General features: G+C 37.5%; 1 protein-coding gene across 1 annotated transcript; it reads right to left on the bottom strand.

Annotated features, from left to right (window-relative positions):
* Positions 1-12,021: 12,021 nt before the first annotated feature.
* Positions 12,022-14,974, bottom strand: MARS2 (methionyl-tRNA synthetase 2, mitochondrial). The gene has a single exon (XM_010860912.1). It carries the CDS (start codon positions 14,940-14,942, stop codon positions 13,161-13,163), a length of 1,782 nt encoding a protein of 593 aa, XP_010859214.1. The 5' UTR covers positions 14,943-14,974; the 3' UTR covers positions 12,022-13,160.
* Positions 14,975-24,483: the final 9,509 nt, after the last annotated feature.

The following is a 24,483-nucleotide window of genomic DNA, read 5'->3' as shown; positions in this document are numbered from 1 at the left end:
AATCAACCATGCCTCTTTAGAGAAATGAGGCTTTTTATCTTAGAAGCTTTAATTTCCCTTGAAAGTGAAAGTGAAGTCACTCAGTCATGTCCAACTCTTTGCGACCCTGTAGCCTGTACCAGGCTCCTCCATCCATGGGGTTTTCTAGGCAAGAGTACTAACTATAGATAAATTGGTAGCTTTTAGAAGAGCTACTAGAACACCTGTACAATTTCTGTGGTCACATTCAAGCTGGGCAATTGATTTAGCCTACATGCTACTTCCAATGTTTTATTCAGTTTTATGAGATAAACTTAGGCTCTTGGTGCTTCCATTCTTCTTGAATCACAATGTGCATGCGTGCTAAGTCTCTTCAAGTCATGTCTGACTCTGCGACCCATCAGGCTCCTCTTTTCATCGGATTTCTCCAAGCAAGAATACTGGAGCAGGTTGCCATGCCCTCCTCCAAGAGATCCGATCCAGGGACGAACAGTGTCTCGTGTCTCCTGCATTGGCAGGGGGGTTCTTTACCACTAGCGCCACCTGGGAAGCCCTGAATCACAACATTTAAATTCAAATCATCTAAAGGCAAAGGACTGTATAGTCAAAGCTATGGTTTTTCCAGTAGTCATGTACAGATGTGAGAATTGGACCACGAAGGCTGAGCGCCGAAGAATTGATACTTTTGAATTGTGGTGCTGGAGAAGACTCTTTTGAGTCCCTTGGATAGCAAAAAGATCAAATCAGTCATTCTTAAAGGAAATCAACCCTGACTATTCATTGGAAGGACTGATGCTGAAGATGAAGCTCCAGTCCCTTGGCCACTGATGCAAAGAGCTGACTCATTGGAAAAGACCCTAAAGCTGGGAAAGATGATTGAGGGCAGGAGAAGGGAGAGATAGAAGATGAGATGTTTGGATGACATCACTGACTCAATGGACAGGAGTTTGAGCAAACTCCAGGAGATAGTGAAGGACGGGGAAGCCTGGAGTGTTGCAGTTCACTGGATCACAAAGAGTCAGACATGGCTTAGCAACTGAACAACAATATCTAAATACAAAGCAAAGAAGAGCTTTTTTAGACAAAAGGATTGGGCTAAACACTAATGCTCTGAAGTAGGCATTTAGTCATTGAGATGCCTTAGCTAAAGTTTTTATATTTTCAAGTGTATTGAGTAAAGCAGTATCTCCAGTAGTCCTATGTTCAGCAGTGGATCAAATAAAAATCATTTGTTGGAACTCAGTCTAGTCATGAATATTTTACTTAACAGTAGGATGTTACTCCATTAATACCAAAGTTTACTAATATCTGGTTTTCTCTAATAGTCACTTTCTAAATCATAGGATCTGCCTTCTAATTGTGTATATCAGTGTCTTTTTTTTTTAAACGAATCTTTACCAAAGTTCAGGGCTGGCACAAAGAAGAAAGTATAACATAATAATTTAGAAATGCCACTAGATATGGCTATTCTCCAGTCCTTTGCAGTTTTTTATAGCCCTAGGATGCCTTCCAATTAAGCAGGTTATAAAGTAGCCTACTCTCTCTAGTGGGAATTTCCTAAAGTACACCTTTCTCTCCTCAGAATCCAGGCCCCGTTAATATTTTTAAAATCTTTCCCTTTGGTAATAATAAAATAAGAGCCATTTACTGTGCATAAAACCCTAATTTTCTTTAAATCTCTTAATAGGAACCAAGGTTACATTCTGTGAGAAGAAGCTTTCTCAACCTTCATCTGTAGGTTTGAAATTTCGATCGATATTCTCGAAGCCCACACTTTCATCCTAGAAAAGATATCAGAGCAGAGGATTCAATTCTTACTCCACCTTCTTCCACTGATTCTGTTAAGTAGAGTCTCAGATAACTATTTTATCCAATAGTAGAAAACAACTAGAGCCATGTATGGTCTGGTAACAAATACGAGGGGTTTTGATGTGCCTAAGGTTAAATGTTTTTGCTTTTTTAAGGGAGGTAAAAAAAATCTTAGTAGCCAGAACATTGGAAGTACAGGATAAAATGATGGTTTCCTTTATTAATTCACACATACTTAAATAACACAGACTTATAATCTGTAACAAGCAGAACAAAGGTTATATATATAGAACAAGTATCTTGATAAAGTGTGAAAAGTTTGATCATCATCTGGCTCTTACCCACATGATGTCATATACAACCACTTAAAAACATCTTTGGTGTTTGGATTTTACAGTTTTATTCCAGATGTTTTCTATTTTTTAGACACAGCATGGCATAAATATAGAATATACATAGGAACAAGTCATTTGTTACAATAAGATAAGTTCAAAAAAACTATCTTTTTAGGGAGATAATATCTATAGATATTTGTTTTCATTATACTTAGGTTTGTTTATATTCTACTTATATTAAATATTTTTGGTAAAACATTTCAAATTCTAGGTTTACATTAGGAATTTTGCCAGATACTAATATATAGACAATTTGTATATATAATATCTGGAAGTCTGTCATATGACCATGTATTTTATATGAATTACTATGGCCAAAGTTGAAACTATTCTTAAATATACTTAAAGGTATCTCCATATCTACTTCTTGCCCTCTTTTGTTATTCATATGAGAAGTATAGGGGTTCTTATAGCATCTTAGCAAGTATAAACATTCACTGCATATATCATGTACAATTCAATACCTTCTTTTAACACAGTGACACTGTCAATATTCCTATGTATCTTTCATTCAGGTCTTAGTTTGTAAGATTTCTGGACTTTCAAAACATTAACTTGGACTAAGTAAAACTTAACCATAACATTATTTTTCACCTTTTAAATACAAAGCTTGATTGTCTGCTTTTACAGATTAGAAAAGTTTATTAATAAAAAAACACCACACACTAAGTAGAACTTTTTAAAATAGAAAATGGCCATGCATGCCAACTTCTCTTTAAATGCTGCCTGTTTAATATATATACCAATTTTCTTCTGCAAAAACATTATATTCTTTTTAATAATAAAAAATAGAAATCATTACATAAATAAGCAATATTTAAACTGACTACATGGAAATTTATTATAGCATTTATTTACATTTGATTGCACAATGCTAGGAGTCTTATTTTTTTCACTATTTTAATTTCATGTCCACTCAAATAACTAGAGTTGGTTTGCACCTCTATTAGGAAAGAGTAAGAATTACATATTTTTAAAATTATATATTAAAACTTTCTTACAACATTAGAAAGAAAACCCAGTTATAACGAGTTAACTTTTTTTAACCCTGTCTCATAAAGAATAATGAACTACCATTGAAGTATGTATTTTTGGAGTATTTCACCAAAATGTTTCTACGCTAAAATATTTATGTTTAGGAATAAAATATAATATAGCACAGTTATAGAATAAGTAATATAAAGATATTCTGACACATCCAAAGGCCAATCCATCTATTGAGAATATTTTATTTTCCTACATTAATTTTGAAAGTAGCATGCTGTATGTTATGGTCCAGTGTTCTATAATTAGAGCCCTAATCAAAAAAATCATGAAACAATCTAATTCCACTTGTCTGGTATTTTCAGTATACATTTTAATCCCATATTTATAATTCAGGCTTATTTAGTATACACCAAAGCATTTTTTTCTAAAACTTTAATAAATTTCTAGAGTCCAAGAATAATTGCATTTTGCTTCAAAAACAGATTTACACTGGTATTTTTCTTAGGTAATATATTGTAGGCAAATGTGCTCTTTGCCAAAATGTTTTCCTGTATTTCCACAGTGCATTCACTAAATTCTGTAAAGATTACATTACTTCATCTTTCTCTTCATATATAAAATATTTTAAAAATGCAGGTAGTGTTAATGTATCCCCCAAAAAACCTGTTCCATTTAACTTGTGATATTTTCCTCTTATTTTATAGCTAATATAACATATCCATGATAGCAAAAGCAGCTTTAATAACAATGAGATCAATGTTTTAGCTTTTAATTATCATGTCCTTTTTGTTATGTCATGATATAAAAATGAACTAAGAAGACTAAACCTTAGCCTCATAGTTCTGAAACAACCAATGACAGTACATAAAGGAAATGTTTAATTAATATAAAAAGTATTACCTAAAAAAGCATATCTTTTTTCTTTGTTTTAGAGAAAAAAATCTAAAGGATAACAATTTTAAAGTATGCAGTAACAATTTGAGATTATTTTTAATGCTTTCAGAGTGTTTCTTGCTAGTCATATTTAAGATCTTAGTTTTCAAAATGTCTTAACTTTGGTACCAAAGCAAAGAAAGCAACACAATATCCACTTCTATAACATACTTTTAACAACACGTAAAAGAAACTTCCTAAAATCCTTAGTAATATCCCTATTATGCAAACTATTTTTCAAAAGATACTAATAGATGTAAATTTTTCCTACCCTATAAAGTCAACCTTAGGATTATTTTATTCAGGCAGTATCCAAGTGTTTATAAGAATAGTTCTCAATAAAATAACACATTTAATATCCTAATGTCTATGCAGAAAGAAAACTGAAAATAAACTCAGCAACAATCCTATGTTTACAAATACATTTTTATGCCTGTGCCCTAGCTATGTGTCTGTCTTTAGAAAATGACTTGTTTAAAACTCAAGCTCAGACTTACCTGTCCTCACATATTGAATATTTAAAACATCTACCTCTACAAACTTATCGATGATGGGTTTTGATAACTTGGTTGAATTTGGTTAGTCTCTTTCACACTTCACTAGTTAAGCAGTAAGTTTTCACTATTTTTCCTTTTTTTTTTTTCCTGCCTGAGATTAGGGTGATTTCCTAGTTTCTACACTTAGCTACAGTGTAAAAACTGTTATACATTTATATTGAGACATCCTTTGTGCCCCAGAACTGATAAGATTCATTTTTAGATGATCTTAATACATTATGGAAAAAGGAAGATGTGCTATATATACTCTTAGGGTAGAAAATGGATTTATGACATTAGTTACATCTAAAAATGTTTTACTTAAAATTTGTTATGAATTAACTACCTTCCAGAAGCTGATTTTTATGTGGACATTTTAATAAGAAAAAACTTTATTCTTTGAGGATTATTAACTAATAGACTTTTTAAACTGGGTCAGTGTCATCATGAACGTTAAGAATATTTCTATCATATTCAGCAAAAAATACTCCTTCCAAATCTTAAAATGGTATGAACATCCAACCATCAACTTTCATGCAATTAACCATACATATTTTCAAACAATTCATTTTAGTACTTAACAATTTTCTTCTATAATACCAAAATGGGCTTCTTATATACTGTAACATGATTTATTTAATCACATTCCAGTAATGAGTTGTAAAATGAAACTGAACTCAGGACTAAAAAGTTTCTCTTTCTAAAAATTTAGGGAGTTTCCATAGAATAAGTTTTATAAAAATTTAAATAAAAAGAGTTAATGCAATAATTTGAATTTACCAGGACTGAAGATTCTTTGCGTTAGGAAAGCCTTTGTAAATTCCTTTAGTAAGTGAATTTTAATGGTAATCTTAAGGATGTAGATTATGTAGACTGTGTAGGATATTTTTTATAATATTTCACTCTGATTCTATTAGCAAGTCATAATCTACCATGCAAATACTGGAAAAGTACCCATCATGCCTCGCTAACTATGGGACTGTATAGTTTGAATTTAAAGAGTTTGGAAGAAATTACTTAAAACATTACATAAAGATGTATATGTTCCTAGCTTCCAAGTTAACAAGGACTTTAATATACAATTTAGATGATAGCCAAGGGACCTATATACACATAGGTTTCATCCTAAACTTCTTCAAGGTGTAGCCCATGTCCAACTTTAGCTACATTTCATTAAAAAAGTAAAATATGACAGAGTGTTCTTTATGAAATTCATAATAAAGTCTCTATAGAATTTGTAGAAGTTAAAACACGTCTTGACTGTCATGTGTGACATATGTCAGATATAATTTACCAGGATTTGCTTTGGTAGTAACTGGAGTCAAGGGCATTTAATCTGGTTCCTGCAAGCTTGTTAGGAAAGATGCCGTAAGAATATAGTAATAAATGTTCAGTAAAGTCATAGAACTTAAATTGTTAGTAAGTAGATGAATCTTAAGTTCATTTGTATTAAAACTGTATGTATGAAATGAAAAAGTTTCAGTGTGACCTTAATAAAATTCTTTGGCTTTATTACTATAATAGTTAATTCAAATAAAACTTGAATATTGCCATGTTTCCATGTTTAGAGATAAATGTATAAAGTATTAGTAAAATGTTATTTTTAAATACTTGGATTCATGAATTTATGACAACATACTTTCACTTTGAGAATTGTTGGATTCAAAAATTTGGAACACTCTTCTGAAAATAAGAAACAACAATCTTAAGGAAAAAGAAAAAAGAGATTATGGAGTTATTAAAATTTTTAACCATTTACACCAATACACATAAGCAGCATATATAAAGGAAACTATTGAAAGCAAGAAAAGGAATATATTTCATTATAAGGTAAGTATCTTTCCCAGGTTTCTTTTTCGGCACTCGTATGTTTCATAATCTAGCTATCAAGAACTAACTCATCTTGAAACACTGATTAATGTATTTCAATTAAGTGTTCTTATTTAGACTTTTCATTTTCAGATCTTTGGATCTGATTTTACTATTTCCTCTTCTTCACAATACAAGACTCAGTATATACTCAGGGATTGTTGTGGTGTTGGTGTTAAGGATGGTGCTGAGGCTCTGGCACTAAAACAAGTTTGAATCTAGGCTCTCCTGTTTTATAAACTGTATAAGTTTAGCTAAGTTACTTAATTTCTTTGGTGTCTCAATTTCTTATCAGTTAAACAGAGTTAAAAGAATACTTACTAAGGTTGACGGAAAGAGTAAATGAGAACACAAATAAGGAACACAGAATTGGTGGTCCTCTCCCTTCACCTTCACTTATTATTGAACTAACAGAAAAATTGGTAAAATTATGGCCATGGGATTGTTCTCTTTTAATAATCTAGAAAGGACTCACTGAACAGGTATATTTGTTGGCATTTCTACTGAAAAAGCAAGTTATTATTTTCACAGAAGCATGCATGGAAAAAGACAAGGTTTTAAGAGTCACAAAACCTTACCTGCTATAACTTTTTCATTTTTTTCTACCCTTAGAAATGATGATACACTAAGTGGTGAGCATTAAAGACTGAAATGCTAACATCTAGTGTAAGTTATTTTACTTTCTCATTGCCTAGTTTCTCTGAACTCACAAATGGCAGTTTAATTTCTTTCCAAATTTGAACATTTCTTGTCATCTTCAATTTTAACTTTTTATATTTTGAGGCTGTTAGATTATACAAGTTTAATTGTTATAACTTACTATTGTTATTTTTATATTCAGTCTCACTTCATCTTTAATAATGATTATCCCCTCAATATAGATTGTCTACTATTATGATGCTAGCTTTTTTTTGGTTAATATATGCCTAGTGTTTCTTCATGTCTTATTTTCTGTTATGTTTAAGTATATACCTTTTTTTTTTTTTAATCTTTACATAATTGTATTAGTTTTGCCAAATATCAAAATGAATCCGCCACAGGTATACATGTGTTCCCCATCCTGAACCCTCCTCCCTCCTCCCTCCCCATACCATCCCTCTGGGTCGTCCCAGTGCACTAGCCCCAAGCATCCAGTATCGTGCATCGAACCTGGACTGGCAACTTGTTTCTTACATGATATTTTACGTTTCAATGTCATTCTCCCAAATCTTCCCACCCTCTCCCTCTCCCACAGAGTCCATAAGACTGTTCTATACATCAGTGTCTCTTTTGCTGTCTCGTACACCGGGTTATTGTTACCATCTTTCTAAATTCCATATATATGCGTTAGTATACTGTATTTATGTTTTTCCTTCTGGCTTACTTCACTCTGTATAATAGGCTCCAGTTTCATCCACCTCATTAGAACTGATCCAAATGTATTCTTTTTAATGGCTGAGTAATACTCCATTGTGTATATGTACCACAGCTTTCTTATCCATTCATCTGCTGATGGGCATCTAGGTTGCTTCCATGTCCTGGCTATTATGAACATTGGGGTACACGTGTCTCTTTCCCTTCTGGTTTCCTCAGTGTGTATGCCCAGCAGTGGGATTGCTGGATCATAAGGCAGTTCTATTTCCAGTTTTTTAAGGATTTGAACTACATATAGCTAACTTTTAAAATTTAAGCTTCAATATTGCTTCCTTTCGACAGAAAGTCCATCCTATGATATTTTAATTACCAATATATTTGTATTTATTTCTGCCATGCCATTATGGGTTTTCTTTTACCATATTTTTCATTTTTCTTTGCTCTTTTTTTCACCTTCCTGTCTTCTGTTGAATTGAGTTCTTTAACATTTCATCTGCCTAAGAAGAAATACATTCCAGTTGTGTTATTTTAGTGATTAACCAAACTGTGTAACATGCTTGTTAACTTTTTATTTTTAGTATTTATAGCCTTTAACCAGTAGATATTTCTAGATTAGTTCAAAGGAAGTCAAACTACTGATACTGTCATATTTAATGTGTCCCAATGTAAAGGTTATTATCCTTTTAAAATATTTTAATTAGGAAAAATGTGTAATTAGTCATACTTTTATTGACTGTATTAAGAGAATAAAACAATGATTCGTATCTGTATCAATCATAAACTAGTTCTCAAAGGTTCACCTCCTGTTCAAGCCCATAAACCAGTGACTGTCAACCAATGAGGGGGTGTACATACCTCGAGAGTGGTAGCATAGAGGTTAGTACCATGTTACCCATACCATACACTACGATAACTGGCATCACCCATTTCCAGCTATTCCTAGAGCTGTCCCTTCAGCTTACCTAAGTGAGTCTTCTAGGCCCTCTGCAAATGTTTCATCCAAAAATCCTTAGGACGTGAAGGCAGATCTCATCTCTCCTTGGAGTTATTTTCTTCTTGCAGATCATACATTTAGTTTCCTGAAACATCCTGACATTTCATACCATCATCTTCTTAAGTAAGGAGCTGTGGACTTATGGTGAATAAATTGTGTCACAGACTAAACGGGAGTGAAATACAGTTCATAGCCAAGGATGGAACTTCTCTAGTCTCACCTTACTTTGGTGAAGATCCAATTAAGACTGAAGCTCCCAACAGCTATACACGAGAAGAAGCACAGTAGAGAGTATATTATTTGTAGTTGTCTATACCATAGGAAGATCCTCTTGGTGTATACCTCTTCCCAGTCCTCTTTACTCATCTTGGAAATTTAAGTAGAAACTGATTAATATAATTAATACAATCTAAAGCAAAGTATTTTAAATATGGTCAACTACTCCATTAGATGGTTCCTCTTAATTCACAGGATCTATACAGGGTAAAACTAAACCTCTATAACTATCTACTTCTTTCCCCTCAACTCAAAGTAGTTCTTGATAGAAGAAAGCAGCTTAGGCTGGGATTCTCCTATCCTCTGCCTCAAACTTGAAAGGTTAAAATCCTCACTAATTGACCTTAATTAACTTGGTTGTTACTGTTCTGGCCTTCCAGCAATATTAACCTCCAAATATAGTGTGTTCCTATTGATAGAAGTTAACCAACCCTATCTAAAGCTCCTAGAAGAACAAGGGGCAGGGCCAACTGTGTTATGCTGAAATGACATATTTTATACTGTCTTAGTTTTGCAAGGGGCTCCAAGGCTTTGTTCTAGAACTGATCCCCCTAATTTGTAATCCTGGTTACCTCCACCTGTGCCCACGCTCCCTGCAATCTCTCTGAACTAGTTAACTTTTGCAGCAAAAATAGACACATCACTGCCAGTAGGTCCACATCTTTTCAGGTCCACTGATATTCATTCTGGCAAAAAATGAAGACAAGGACCTATCAACGTTTACAGCATCCCAGACCTCATTAGCAAGAACAGTTGTTCTACATCTGGTAGAACTATGGATGGGGGGGAACTGCCTCCAGGAGGCAATATTATACAGCAACTTTATGGACCGAGTCTTAATCAAGAGGCATGGCTGCTTCCCCACTGTAACTCAAAGTTACACTAATGCAGGCTGACACTGCAACTACCCACACACTCAGTGATGAAACAGCCAGCCAGTAAACTATCCCTACCATAATGCCCAAGAAGTAATCTGTGGATTGCTCAGTACTGCCACCTGCTACTCAAGCTTCATGATTATGTCATCCTAGTTGGAGGCCCAAAACCTGACCAACTACTGGCTTTACTTCAGTTTCAGAACTTTCCAGATCCAAAGAGTTATGTGCCAATAACAGATACAACTATAGGGGGTTGGGGGGCAAGGGCCTGTACCTGAGAGCCCATGTAGCAGCCTAAGCCTTCTTGAGTGATCAACTTAATACTCAATTTCTCAGGCTCTTCTCAGTCCCTATAGAGTCACACAGGTGCTCAAGAAAAATAATAAGGCCTACTTCCAGAATAAGTGTGAGATTTCAATTAAATGAGACTGTAACTATTTCTTGTTTCTGCCTATTCTTGACCCCCATATAGCCATAGGTCTTCTGACTTCTGAGGTGCCTATCTGTGAGTTCGCTTGTAGAATAGCCCTCTAATATACAATGGTGCCACATATACATTGCCCACAACTTCTTGCATGACTTCATAGTAGACTGTAGTCTTCTGAGCTGACAGCTTATTATTACTTTAACATGACATTCCATGAACACCTGATCAGTGCTCTATCACCTCCTGCAACACTGCCTCCAAAAATACCTTAAAATCAATATTTGAGAGCCTTAGGGTAATATTGGGAGAAACTTCCTTTCTCGTCAAGGAATCCACAAGATGCCAGATAAGGTGTTAGCAATTCTGGAACAGGGAAATTCTTAGAAGTCTACAAGTTTATCATCTTTTCCCACGAAGTGGTTAAGGTGTACTCTCTTAGAAGTGCATGCCTTCCAGTTTTAAGTTTCACCTATCCTCTACTTGCCATTCTTAAACTGCTGAATCAAACTTAACATACCAACTCAGTACTCAGAGGATCCCTGCTTTACCTATTCTGCCTCCTGCAGAGAATCTAACTGGTTCATCTTCCATATCACCACAGAATAAGTCCTATCCAACTTACCACACTTCTTCACTCAAAATATCCTGTCTTCTGTAATAATTATGCCCTCTCCTCTTGGCTCCCCCCGTTTTCCTGTGTCCTCTACTACCACAAACACTCTGGTAGAACTTAAGTGCCTACACAAATGACAGACTGCAGAAACGGAACTCCTTTAACACCCAGCAAGCCAAGGTGCAGTGTACTAACTGGCATTAGGCCATGGCAAAGACCATTCCAGTGAAAGACACTGTCCTTCCATTCATGATAGGGGCTGTAAGACTTATAATGGCACTACGAAGACAGAGGTTATCAACACTGCTTTCCAAGTCTGTTTTCCTTCATCCATGTAAACATCCCATCTCTTTCACTGCTCTGCTCTCTAGCCCCAAGAGATATTATATGCCATCCTAGGTCCCAGTAATCTACCCTAGTAATCCCAGCAGATAACTGGAATATGTCCTATGGAAAGCCCAAGATTCCATTATGAAGAATAAGGAGGATCTAAAGGAACACTGGTAGAAATAGTCCTTCCACCCTTAGAATGCCTTCAAGCATTCTTTTCTAAGCAATGTTTCCAAGCAACCAGAAATCTCTCACTACACTAATTAATAAATAGAAACTGGAGCTGAACAGTAGCACCCAGAATAAATCTGGGGGAACTACTAGCACAATAGTTTAATTCATAGTGAGCTCTCTCTGCTTGCTACCATGCTTAGAATGGATATCTCAAGGCAAGTTCTCATTTTAAACTTTGCCCTAGCTGTCTAATCACCTATGAGATTAGCCATGAGACTAGTCTGGGCAAATAATGCTGGCTTACTATGTTGTAGTCACTGTATAAATTGATACCTTAACATCTTCTCTGTGATGTTCTCTTATGGAGCCTTGGAGAGATCCCTAAGTCCAGTTTGAGATTCCTGGAGCACTGATCATTTCCTCCCTTCACCATCACCTTCAACAAACGCAACAGAACTGATCTGAATAAGGTACTTAGAAAACTTTTAAACTTTAATGTTAAAGGAGCAAAAGAAATAATAAAAACTACTTGAAAGTAAATGTATTAAATTTATAATAGCTATTCCACAATTTCTATACTGTATTATACATACTGAGTGACCAAAAGAAATCATATAAGGTAAATTATATATGTGGATAACAAAATTAAGACCAAGAAATATAAAGAAAAGATTACCCTTCTGAACTTTCTACAGATTTTTTAAATCACACCTGTAAACCTAATGTTATTAAAGTTTAAAAAAATTTTAACATACCAAGTAAATCAAGAGAGCTTTATAATTTATCATGGTCCAAACACATGTGATAGTTACTTATTAGCTGACTAAACATCTAATGGAGTGAATGTCCTTTTTCAGTAGTCTGAAATGAGGATTTTGATCTTTTTTATTGCTTATTGTAAAACAGCAGTAATTGCAGTTATCCTTAAGAAAATAAAATTTTTCTTTAAATTATGCAAAATTACAAAGCAGAAAATGTATTTTAAATATTCTGAAACCTCAATGTTAAGTAATTAAATATGTGAGACTAGAGCCATCTACCGGTTAAAGTATAATGGTACAAAGCACAACTACTGGACAATTAACTAGGAAAACTGGGAGTCAAGATTGTTAAGAATTAAAAATATAGGCAAAAATCATCTAATCTAGGACACTGGTTTTTAAAGCTTTAATGAAACAATCTGTTTTCAACAGGAGACTCAACATATGTAACAAAGTAAAAGCTGAGGTAGGGGGCCTCCAACCCCCACTCTCTGCCCAGCAGAGGCCAGGCCAATAAAAAACAAGCCATGAGAGGTAGTCTGGGCAAATAACTGGTTTGGACGGAGGTACACAATGAGAAGGAATAGTATCAGCAAAGTTGTCTCTTACCCCTGGAGACATCTCAGAGACACTGGGATACAAAGGACAGTGGTTAATGCACACAGAGAACTGAAGAGTAGGGAGTAGGCTCCTGAAAGGCTATCAAACCTCTTTTCACAGGGACAGTACTTATGTGCTCATTTGATCCAACACTTTAGAAAGCATTAATATAATTTCCCTGAAAATGCAAAAAATAAGAAAATAACAAATTTACTTTTTTACCACAAGCTAATAAGAACTGAGTTTCTAGGTCTTGTGGGCTTTTACCAGCCAGGACCTAGACTGGTCCAGTCTTGGAAACAAGACCCCAGTTTCAGGTCCCAGTCTCCTCCCTTCAAAAGGGGATGGATGTCCATAGAATCGAGACAAAAAATGGAGCTCTCCAAGGCTCCTCTCTGTGGAAGAAACCCCCAACCTAGACAGCAGCCTGTCAGCTAGGCTTGGGGTGACAGGCTGGAGCAGAGTTCCAAAGACTCGCAAACACTCCAAGGCCACATGAAGCACAGTACCCAGCCAGGGAGCATCCACGGGGCTCTCCCAGTTCAGCTTCCATGGCGCATGCCTTTGGACAAAGCCGTTAGTCTGCCGGACACAGCTGGACACTGCCTCCAGAGCCTTATAGATCTGAAAGTTATCGTAGTGGTCTGCTACCTGCTTGGGCAAAGTGGCCACTGCGCTCACTAGAGCGTAGTCCTCTGCCTGAGCACGACCTGACGGCCCTACCAAGCCTGGCTCACTGGGAAAGCAAGTAGCGCAGAAAGCCGGATAGATCCCAGAAGGATTGATCTTGTTGGCAGTACATCGGTTCAGGAGACCTCCCAAAGCATCTGCCAGCTCGGAATCCAACAACTTAACCACCTTTTCATCATAGTAATCACAATCCCAGCTGGGGACGCCCTGCCGAAGAAGAAAGTAGCGGAAGCCATCCACCGTATAGCGGTCAAGACAAGTCCTGGGATCCACCACGTTACCCAAGCTCTTAGACATCTTCTGACCACAGACTGTCCAGTGGGAGTGGACATAGATGCGGTGTGGTGGGCTCATGCCGGCCCCTAAGAGGAGGGCAGGCCAATAGATAGCATGGAATTTGAGAATGTCCTTGCCTATGATATGAGAGGTGTTCGGCCACCAAGATTTGAACTCAGCGTCTGGGTAGCCAATTACAGTAAGGTAGTTGACCAAGGCATCCAGCCATACGTAGATGGTCTGTGAATCGTCCCCGGGCACCGGAATGCCCCAGTGCAAGTGGCTACTCCTTCGAGAGACCGATAGGTCCGGCAGCTCCTCCTCCAACCACTGAAGGACTGTGTGATGGAATGGCTCCGGTGTTATGGCCTGAGGGTCGCCCCGCAGCCACTGCTGGAGCGGCTCCCGGAACTGGGAAAGCCTAAAAATGTAGTTTTCTTCCTTGGTCCAGGAGACCGTGTGTCCGCTCTCGAGAGATACAGGACACAAATCCCCTGACGGGCCGGGCTGCCTGGTGACCTTGGCTTCAGGCAGGAAGCACTCGTCGGAGGCGCAATACCAACCTTCATAGAGGCCCTTATAGAGAAGACCCCGAGACTTCAGCATCCCCCAGAAATGCTGCACAGCTATCCGGTGTCGGGCCTCGGTGGTGCGGATGAAGTCGGTGGAAGAGATGTCAGCCTTCCGGAAAAGCTGCTGGAACTGGGCAGAGACTCTGTCGCACAGCTCGGACGGAGCCAGGCCCGCGGCGGCGGCTGCCTGCTGAATCTTCAGGCCGTGCTCATCGGTACCCGTGGAGAATCCCGTGGCGGCGTCACTGGGAACTCGGAGGCGATGGTGTCGGCACAGGGCGTCCGCCAGCAGCGCGGAGTACAGGTGCCCGATGTGCGGCGCGGCGTTCACGTAGAAAATAGGTGTGGTAAAGTAGGCGCGCGAGTCGCGGGTATCGTCGCGGACACCAAGAGGACCCGAACTGTAGTAGCGGAAGCTAAAGTCCTCCAAGAGCGAGACCCTACTCGCCCCTCTGCGACCTAGCAGCCGGAAGGCAGAAACTCGCAGCATGACGCCCGCGGATCTCTAGCGGCGAAGGGGGCGTTCTGGAAGCACGTGTGAGGGGCGCATGCGCAGCCGGGCCGCACCGCCGCTTCCGGCCAGAAAGCCAATGAAGGCCGGCCCGGAGCGCCGGCCCTCCGCCGCCCCTCCCGAGCGCCTCCCTCCACTGGCCTCAGGGCAGCTGTTGTGAATTGTGGGAGCGAGCGAGTATAGCTTAGAGGAGCTGAGTGTAGGAGAGGTTGTGAAAGCAGATAAGTCTGTATCTTTCTATAATATGCTGCGTGACCTGCTCTGGGATGTAATTTTATATTTATAGATCTGTTTTGGGGTGTTTTTTTTTTTTTTTCCTCCAGGCTGAGTTGCTTATGGGCAAGAATTTTATATTCAGGCATTCCTCAAACTCCTGTCAGTGACCAGTTGCAGGACTATACCCTCTACATAGCTATGGTCAACGTAGGAATCTAAAATATCATATACATTTTCCTCTCAGAACCTAGTGGATACAATAAATCCAGAAGGGAGGAGAGAGAAGGGAAGGAAGAAAAATGATGACCTAAATAAAGTACTTGAGGAAAGGGTAAGATCTGAAAAAGTAACAGAAATATTTTCTCCAAATGCAATTTTTGTTGAATCCATGAAAGAGGTTAGCCTGTGATGTGTCCAGTCTTTTCAGAGATTATTGAGATTCAGAAAGCTTGAATGCTTTCGCCGTGCACCTAAGGAGAAAAACAATCTTCAGATTTATTTCTCAGTGTAGTTGCCGGTAGTATTCTTCTAAAATGATACTGAAGTTCTCCTAGAGAAGTGTTTTTCATGTTTGCTTTTAGTAAGGGAATCCTAGCATTTTTCAAAAAGGATGCCTCCATAGCCCAGAACTGGATTCATATTAAACCTTGCTTCTTGACATACTCTCATCTTTGGTCTATGACTGGCCATCTTTTTTCTCTCCCATTTAACTTAATTATTTAATAATAACTTTATTATATTATTTTAATAAAGCAAATGTAATGCCTGTGAATCCATAATCCAATTTATAAACTGGAAGTGGTTTTCTGTATGTGATCCCAGCAGAACTGCATTAAAACAGCACCTGGAACCTTGTTAGAAATGCATATTCTTAGGCCCCACACTCACCTCCTGAATCAAAAACTCCGGGGGCTCCCAGCCATCTAGGTTTTAATGAGCTTTCTAGGAATTCTGATGCACACTAAAATTTGAGACCCACTGAACTAGGAGATCACTGGCGATTTAGATCTATGTGCTCTTTTTTTCCTTGTATTCCTGTCTTCTTCCCAGAGGTAATCATTGTCCTGAATTTTGCATATATGTTATTACATATATAGTATGTCTAAGTCTATAGAGACACAAGCCTTGAGAGTCCCTTGCACTGCAAGAAGATCAAACCAGTCAGTCCTAAAGGAAATCAACCCTGAATATTCATTGGAAGGACTGATGCTGAAGCTCCAGTATTTTGGCCGCCTGATGCCACTAGTGGACTCATTGGAAAAGCCCCTGATGCTGGGAAAGATTGAGGGCAGGAGAAGAGGGGGGCAACGGAGGATGAGCTGGTTGGATGGCATCACTGACTCAATAGACATGAATTTGAGCAAACTTGGAAATAGTGAAGGACAAGGGAGCCTGGTATGCTGCAGTTCATGGGGTCGCAAAGAGTTGGATAGGATTTAGTAAGTGCACAACAACAAAGCAGCATATTGTTTAATTTTGCGTGTTTTAAGCATTCTAAAAAAGGATATCATGGGAATTCCCTGGTGGTCCAGTGGTTAGGACTTGGCCTTTTCACTGCATGGCCCAGGTTCAATCCCTGGTCTGGGAACTAAGATTGCAGAAGCCATGCTGGCGCAGCCAAAAGGAAAAAAAGATATCATACTACATGTAGTAGATTCATATTTTTGCCTGTAACTCTATAATTCATTTTGACTGCTGCACAGTAATTTATGAGTTGAGGTGTACGGTAAGTTGGATCTGATTTCTGTGGTGATATAGAAAGTAGATGCTCTATAGGAGTTACAACAGATACACAAATAGCCTTTGGGTACTTAGTTGATATGCTGTTTGGTCAAACAGTTTAAGAAAGGGCAAGAGAAGGATAGATAAAACTGGAGGGTATGTACAGTACCCTCCAAAACTAGGAGAAAAATCCAGTATCTGAGAAATCAGATTCTCCAGAAATTTTTTTCTCCATGATTCTTTCTTTCACCTTGTCCATGTAATCAATTCTTAAACATAAAAATATGCTATTTTTTCCCCCATCTTGAAAAAAATTCTCAATCTCCACTACTGCTCCATTTCTTTCTTTCCCTTTATAGCAGAACTCCTTAAAAGGAATGGCTGGTAATACACATTTAAGTGGTTCAAGTTTTTTGCTCTTAGAAACAGTACTGCTATTAACCTTCTCATCTATATATATCTCCTGGTTCTTACATGCTAAAGTTTCTCATGGGTGTGTATCTAAGAGTGCTATTGCTCAATCATACAGGATGTAAAAGTTCAATTTCACAAGATAATGCTATTTTCTAGCATGATTAAACAAATTTATATTCCCATCAGTGACTTACCCTTAAAGAATTCTCCCTAATTCTTGATATCATCCACTTCTTCATTTTTGACAAATAAGTATAAAATGAGTTATCTCACTAATATTCATAGAAACACTAGTCTCAATAACCAAAAGGTAGAAACAACCCAAATATCTGTGTTCTGATGACTAGATAATCAAATATCCAGGCAGTGGAATATTATACAGCCATATAAAGTACTGGTAAATACCACCACATAGATAAATCTTTAAAAGTAACCAGACACAAATGCCCACATTTTATATTCCATTTATATGAAATAGAATAGACAAATGCACAAAAATACATATTAGTGGTTGCCTGGGGGTGAAGGAAGGTTGGAATGGAAAGTGAATGCTTAAAGGATAGAGTTTACTTTGTGGGGGGTAATAAAAAATTCTAGAGCTAGATAATGATCATTGTACAGCACTGTGAATCTACAGCTGATCCTTGAACAACATGGATTTATCCACTTACATGCAAATTTTTAAAATAAATACACACTACACAATTCACTGTTGGTTGAATCCACAGATGCAGAACCACTGATGCAGAGGGGCTTACTGTAAAGTTACACTCAAATTTTCCACTATATGGAGGTTTGTGCTCCTAACCCCCATGTTGTTCAACGATCAACTAATGCCACTGAATTGTACACTTTAAAATAGTTAAAATGAAACCCTAAAGAAGCCACCAGAAAATTACTAGAGCTAATCAATTAATACAGTAAAGTCACAGGATATAAAATTAATACACAGAAATTTCTTGCATTCTTCCTATACACTAACAATGAAAAATCAGAAAGAGAAATTAAGGAAACAATCCCTTCACCATTGCAACAAAAAGAATAAAATACTTAAGAATAAACCTACCTAAAGAGACAAAAGACTGTATACAGAAAACCGTAAGATACTGATGAAATCAAAGATGACACAAACAAATGGATATACCATATTCTTGGATTGGAATAATCAATACTATGAAATTGATTATAAGATATGGCAACTCACTCCAGTATTCTTGCCTGGAAAATTACATGGATGGAGGAGCCTGGCAGACTACAGTCCATGGGGTCGCAAGGAGTCGGACACAACTGAGTCTGCACACCCAAAGCAATCTACTGATTCAGTGCAATCCCTATCAAATTACCAAGGGTATTTTTCATAGAACTAGAACAAAATTTTTCACAATTTGTGTAGAAACACACAAGACCCCAAATAGCCAAAGCAATCTTTTATTTCTCAAGCCATGCCCTCCTCCAGGGGACCTTCCCAACCCAGGGATCAAACTCATGTCTCTTATGTCTCCTGCATTGGCAAGTGGGTTCTCTACCACTAGCAACACCTGTAAAGCCCTCTCGAAGCAATCTTGAGAAAGAAAAATGGAGCTAGAGGAATCAACCTTCCTGACCGCAAACTATACTACAAAGCTATAGTCATCAAGACAGTAAGGTACGGGCATAAAAACAGAAATATAGACCAGTGGAACAAGGTAGAAAATCCAGAGATAAACCCACACACCTATGGGCATCTTATCTTTGACAAAGAATGCAATAATATTCAGTAAATAAAAGACAGCCTTTTCAATAAGTTGTGCTGGGAAAACTGTACAGCTATATATAAAAAAATGAAACTAGAACACCTCCTAACACCATACACAAAAATAAGTCAAAAATGGATTAAAGATGTAAGGCGAGAAACTATAAAGCTTTTGTGGAAAATGTAGGCAGTACACTCTTTGACATAAATCACAGCAAGATCCTCTTTGACCCCCCACCTAAAGTAATGCAAATAAAAACAAAAATAAACAAATGGGACCTAATTAAACTTAAAATCTTTTGTACAGCAAAGGAAAAAATAAGCCAGATTAAAAGACAACCCTGAGAATGGGAGAAAATAATTGCCAATGAAACAACTGACAAAGGATTAATCTCCAAAATATATAAGCAGCTCATATAGCTCAATATCAGAAAAACAAATAGCCTAATCAAAAAATAGGCAGAATAAAACAGACATTTCTCCAAAGAAGACATACAGGTGGCCAATAAATACATGAAAATATGCTCAGCATTGCTCATTATTGGAGAAATGTAAATTAAAACTACAATGAGGTATCACCTCACACCAGTCAGAATGGCCATCACTGAGAAATCTACAAAGAATAAATGCTAGAGAGGATGTGGAGAAAAGAGAACCCTCTTACATTGTTGGTGGGAATGTAAATTAATATAACCACTATGGAGAACAGTATGAAGATTCCTTAAAAAACTAAGAATAAAACTAGCATATGACCCAGCAATCCCACCATAATAGAAAAAGACACATGTACCCACAATGTTCATAGCAACACTATTTATTTACAATATCTAGGACATGGAAGCAACATAGATGTCCATCAACAGATGAATGGATAAAGATGATGTGGTACATACATATAATGGAATATTACTCCGCCATTAAAAAAAATGAATTTGAGTCAGTTCTAGTGAGGTGGATTAAACTAGAGCCTGTTACACGGAGTGAAGTAAGTCAGAGAAAAATAAATATCATATATTAATGCAAATATATGGAATCTAGAAAAATGAAATTGATGAACTTGTTTGCAGGGAAGGAATGGAGATGCAGATATACAGAACAGGATTGTGAATTTAGTAGGGGAAGGAGAGAGTGGGATGAATAGACAAAGTAGCATCAACATATATATGCTGCTGCCGCTGCTGCTAAGTCACTTCAGTCGTGTCCAACTCTGTGCGACCCCATAGATGGCAGCCCACCAGGCTCCCCCGTCCCTGGGATACTCCAGGCAAGAACACTGGAGTGGGCTGCCATTTCCTTCTCCAATGCATGAAAGTGAAAAAATAAAGTGAAGTCGCTCAGTCATGTCTGACTCCTAGCGACCCCATGGACTACAGCCCACCAGGCCCCTCCGTCCATGGGATTTTCCAGGCAAGAGTACTGGAGTGGGGTGCCATTGCCTTCTCTGCATATATACACTACCATGTGTAAAATAGCTGGTAAGAAGTTGCTATGTAACATATGCTGCTGAGCCTGGTACTCTGTGATGACCTAGAAGGGTGAGGTGGGAGGAGAGGAGGGAGGGATGTGATATACATATTATGGCTGAATTGTGTTGTTGTACAGCAGAAACCAACACAACATTTTAAAGCAATTTTCTTCCAATTAAAGAATAAATTATAAAAAATAAAATGGTAAATTTTTTATTGGTTGTATTTTACTGTAATAAAATGTTATCTCACTGTTGTCTTGATTTGCATTTCCCTAAACAGAATTAGGGGGCTCCCCAGGTTACGCTAGTGGCAAAGAACCTGCCTGCCAATGCTGGCAGATGCAAGAGACGTGGGTTCAATCCCTGAGTCGAGAAGATCCCCTGCAGGAGGGCATGGCAACCCACTCCAGTATTCTTGCCTGGAGAGTCCCATGGACAGAGGAGTTTGGCAGGCTGCAGTCTGTGGGGTTGCAAAGAGTCAGACAGGACTGAGCAACTAAGCACACAGCACAGTGCTTTGAAGAAGTCATTAATTACTTAGGAAATTTGACTACACTTTGAATCTAACATTACATTAAATAGTTAAAACTCAATGTTGGTCTGCTAGGTTGTGAATTCTGGAGAACATAAACTGGCTTTTTGATCTTTGTGTCCACATAGTGCTTTACTATATAGTAGGCATTTCATAAAACTGGTTGTTTTGAGGGGTTTTTTTGCCTTGCTTGCATGCAGAATCACTTACAACTCTTTGCAACCGCTATGGACTGTTGCCCACCAAGCTCCTCTGTCCATGGGATTTCCCAGGCAAGAATACTGGAGTAGGTTGCCATTTCCTCCTCCAGGGGATCTTCCTGACCCAGGGATCAAACCCGAGTCTCCTGAGTCTCCTGCATTGGCAGGCAGATTCTTTACCACTGAACCATCAGGGAAGTCCTCTTTTTTGGATCAGGACCACATAAAATAGATTGAATTTTAAAATTTTATGATCATGCAAAAACTTTTCTCTGTACAGAATGGGTTGGATGATATATATCTCTTAGAAGCTTTAAGACTTCAGTGAACTCACATGTTCCAAACTTGAGTAGTTACCATGAGAATAATATGCTACCAATTATAAAGAAAGCTGAGCGCCAAAGAAATAATGCTTTTGAACTGTGGTTCTGGAGAAGACTCTTGAGAGTCCCTTGGTCTGCAAGGATATAGAACCAGTCAATCTTAAAGGAAATCCACCCTGAATTTTCACTGGAAGGACTGATGCTCAAGCTGTAGTCCAATATTTGGCCACCTAGTGTGAAGAAGATGACGGGTTGGAAAAGCCCCCGATGCTGGGAAAGATTGAGGGCAGGAGGAGAAGGGGGTGAGAGAGGTTGAAATGGTTGGATGGCAGCACTGACTCAATTAACATGAGTTTGAGCAAACTCCAGGAGATAGTGAAGGACAGGGAAGCCTGGCATGCTGCAGTCCATGGAGTCACACACAGCTTAGCAACTGAACAACAAATTATGGAGAATGGTTTCACAAAGCTCATTCATTCATTCATTCAAAGACTAACTGGGCCCATACTGGAACATAGACAAGAACAGATATATCTTCATCATATCTGGCCACATAAGAGTCTGCACTTGGGAAAACCCTCTATACAGTACAGAACTGAAAACTGTCCCTGAAATCTATAATTGACAGCAAATACAAATCAATAGAAAAAAATGACCAATGTTAAAAAACATTTATTCCAGAAATGTGTCCTACTTAATGTAATTACTCAATATACAACAAACCTGGGGATACACGACAGGCAAAAGATTATCTATGAAAACAAATATGATTGTGACAGTTGAATATCAGAAGGGGGGAAAGAACTATTTTACCATTTATCTTACAATTAGCAGATACATCAAAAGTTAAACAAAAAATAAAGATGGGATGAATAGGTAGAGCACAGATTTTTAAGACAGTGAAAGCAATTCTGTATGATACTGCAATGGTGGATATATGTCAATATATATTTGTCAAAAATTTGCTATACCTATTTGTCAAAAGGTACAACACCAGGAATGAACCCTAATGTCATCTAAGGACTCTGAATGATAATGATGTATCAATGATGTGTGATTGATTGTAACAAATGCACCATAACAGTGCCACAGTGGTGCTGGGTGTTGGTGGAAGGTTGTGCCTGAGTGGGTATAAGAGGATTTATAGAAACTTTCTGTACTTTCCACTCAATTTTGCTGTGAATCTAATATTATTCTAAAATATCAAGTTTATTTAAAAAACAAAGTAACAAAACCAGAAAACAGACATTTTTTTTCAAATGGAAAAATATATTATTGAAGAATGTACATTTTTCTTAAGTACAAGTTGGAGATGCAAGACATTGTTTAACCAAAAGTATTTGTCTAAAAATGTACAAACATTAAAGAGATATGGAGCAAATATGTGTGATAACAAACAAAAGCTTACTGCCCAAAATACAGTTTTAAAGAAAAAATCTAAAACTTCCCTGTTGGTCCAGTGACTCCAAGCTTCCAGTGCAGGGGGTGCAGTTTCCATCCCTGGTCAGGGAACTAAGATCCCACATGCCATGCAGAAGAGACCAATAAAAAGAAAAAAAAATCTAACATTAATATCTTAAACAGTTTATAGCCAATTACATATTTCTGTAAGTAATGTAAATGAATTATTTACCCATTAGAATACATTTTCTCAGCTTATTTCTGATTTCCTTGTATGTAAACTATTTCCTCTGACCATTTATGAAGTAAAGTCAAAGAATTTAGGAATTAATCCAAAGCAGGGGAAAAAGTAATCTTTACAAAATTCACCATAAAACTTTGATAATAACCAAAATGCTGTTTATTAAGCATAATATTAATATAACTAAATCCTATATAATTGTTAAAATAGAAGGAATGTGTGTCATATTGACATAGAAATGTGTTTTAAAATATCATTAATAGTCAAAAATTTCTTTTGTTGGACTTTTTGAGAGAAAAATGATTAAGTGATGCAATTCTGAACTAAAGGAAGTGCATTTCCTTTTTCTAGAGATAATAAAAATTCTTTGAGGACATAATGATGCATCTTAGTCATTCATCTGTTCAATCATCAACTCTCAACTGGACTACCGCAGTACTTTCCTGAATGACTGGCCTCCCCCTATTTTGATCCTATTAAGGCCATCTTCCTCAAATCAACCATAGTAACCTACCAAAAATACACTTATGTCACTTGCTTATTGTAAACTCCTCCTTTAATTTTTCCATTTGATTATATGATTTTCCTTTGTTGTATACAAAATAAAGTCAAAATCCCTTTGTGCAACTTAGAAAGCCCATTATACTGACTCTTGCTTCCCTTACATCTTAGTCTTCTTTCAAATTTTATGTTCTAGTAATTCTCAACTGTGTTGTATTCCTTCAAATTCATGCCATACTGTTTCATGATTCCATAGTATGGTTCATGCTTTTCCCTTTTCCTGGCACATACTCCCCACCTCTGTTTATCTATCTTATCCATGCTCATCCTTCAAAACAGCTCTGTTATACCCTCTAAGCTGAGTTACAGGCTCTTTCGAGGATTTCTATAGCATCCTATGCATGCTATCTTAGTAGCTACCAAATCAAATTGAAATTATCTATAAGTCTGTCTTCCCCATTAAGAATTCAGTTTCTTTAGGGCAGAGGCCACATTTAGTCAGCTTGTGTACCCAGCCAGCATTTAATTTAGTGCCTGGAACATAGCAGATACTTAATAATACAATGATTATTTAATAAATAATTTACCAAATACAGCAATAGCGGGTCAGTTCAGTCGCTCAGTCGTGTCCGACTCTTTGTGACCCCATGAATCGCAGCACGCCAGGCCTCCCTGTCCATCACCAACTCCCGGAGTTCACTCAGACTCATGTCCATCGAGTCAGTGATGCCATCCAACCATCTCATCCTCTGTCGTCCCCTTCTCCTCCT

Source organism: Bison bison, unplaced genomic scaffold (genome assembly GCF_000754665.1).
Source record: "Bison bison bison isolate TAMUID 2011002044 unplaced genomic scaffold, Bison_UMD1.0 scf7180017864471, whole genome shotgun sequence".
NCBI classification, from domain to species: Eukaryota; Metazoa; Chordata; class Mammalia; order Artiodactyla; family Bovidae; genus Bison; species Bison bison.
The sequence above is the reverse complement of the archived record's forward strand: the minus strand, read 5'-3'. Positions and strand labels throughout refer to the sequence as shown.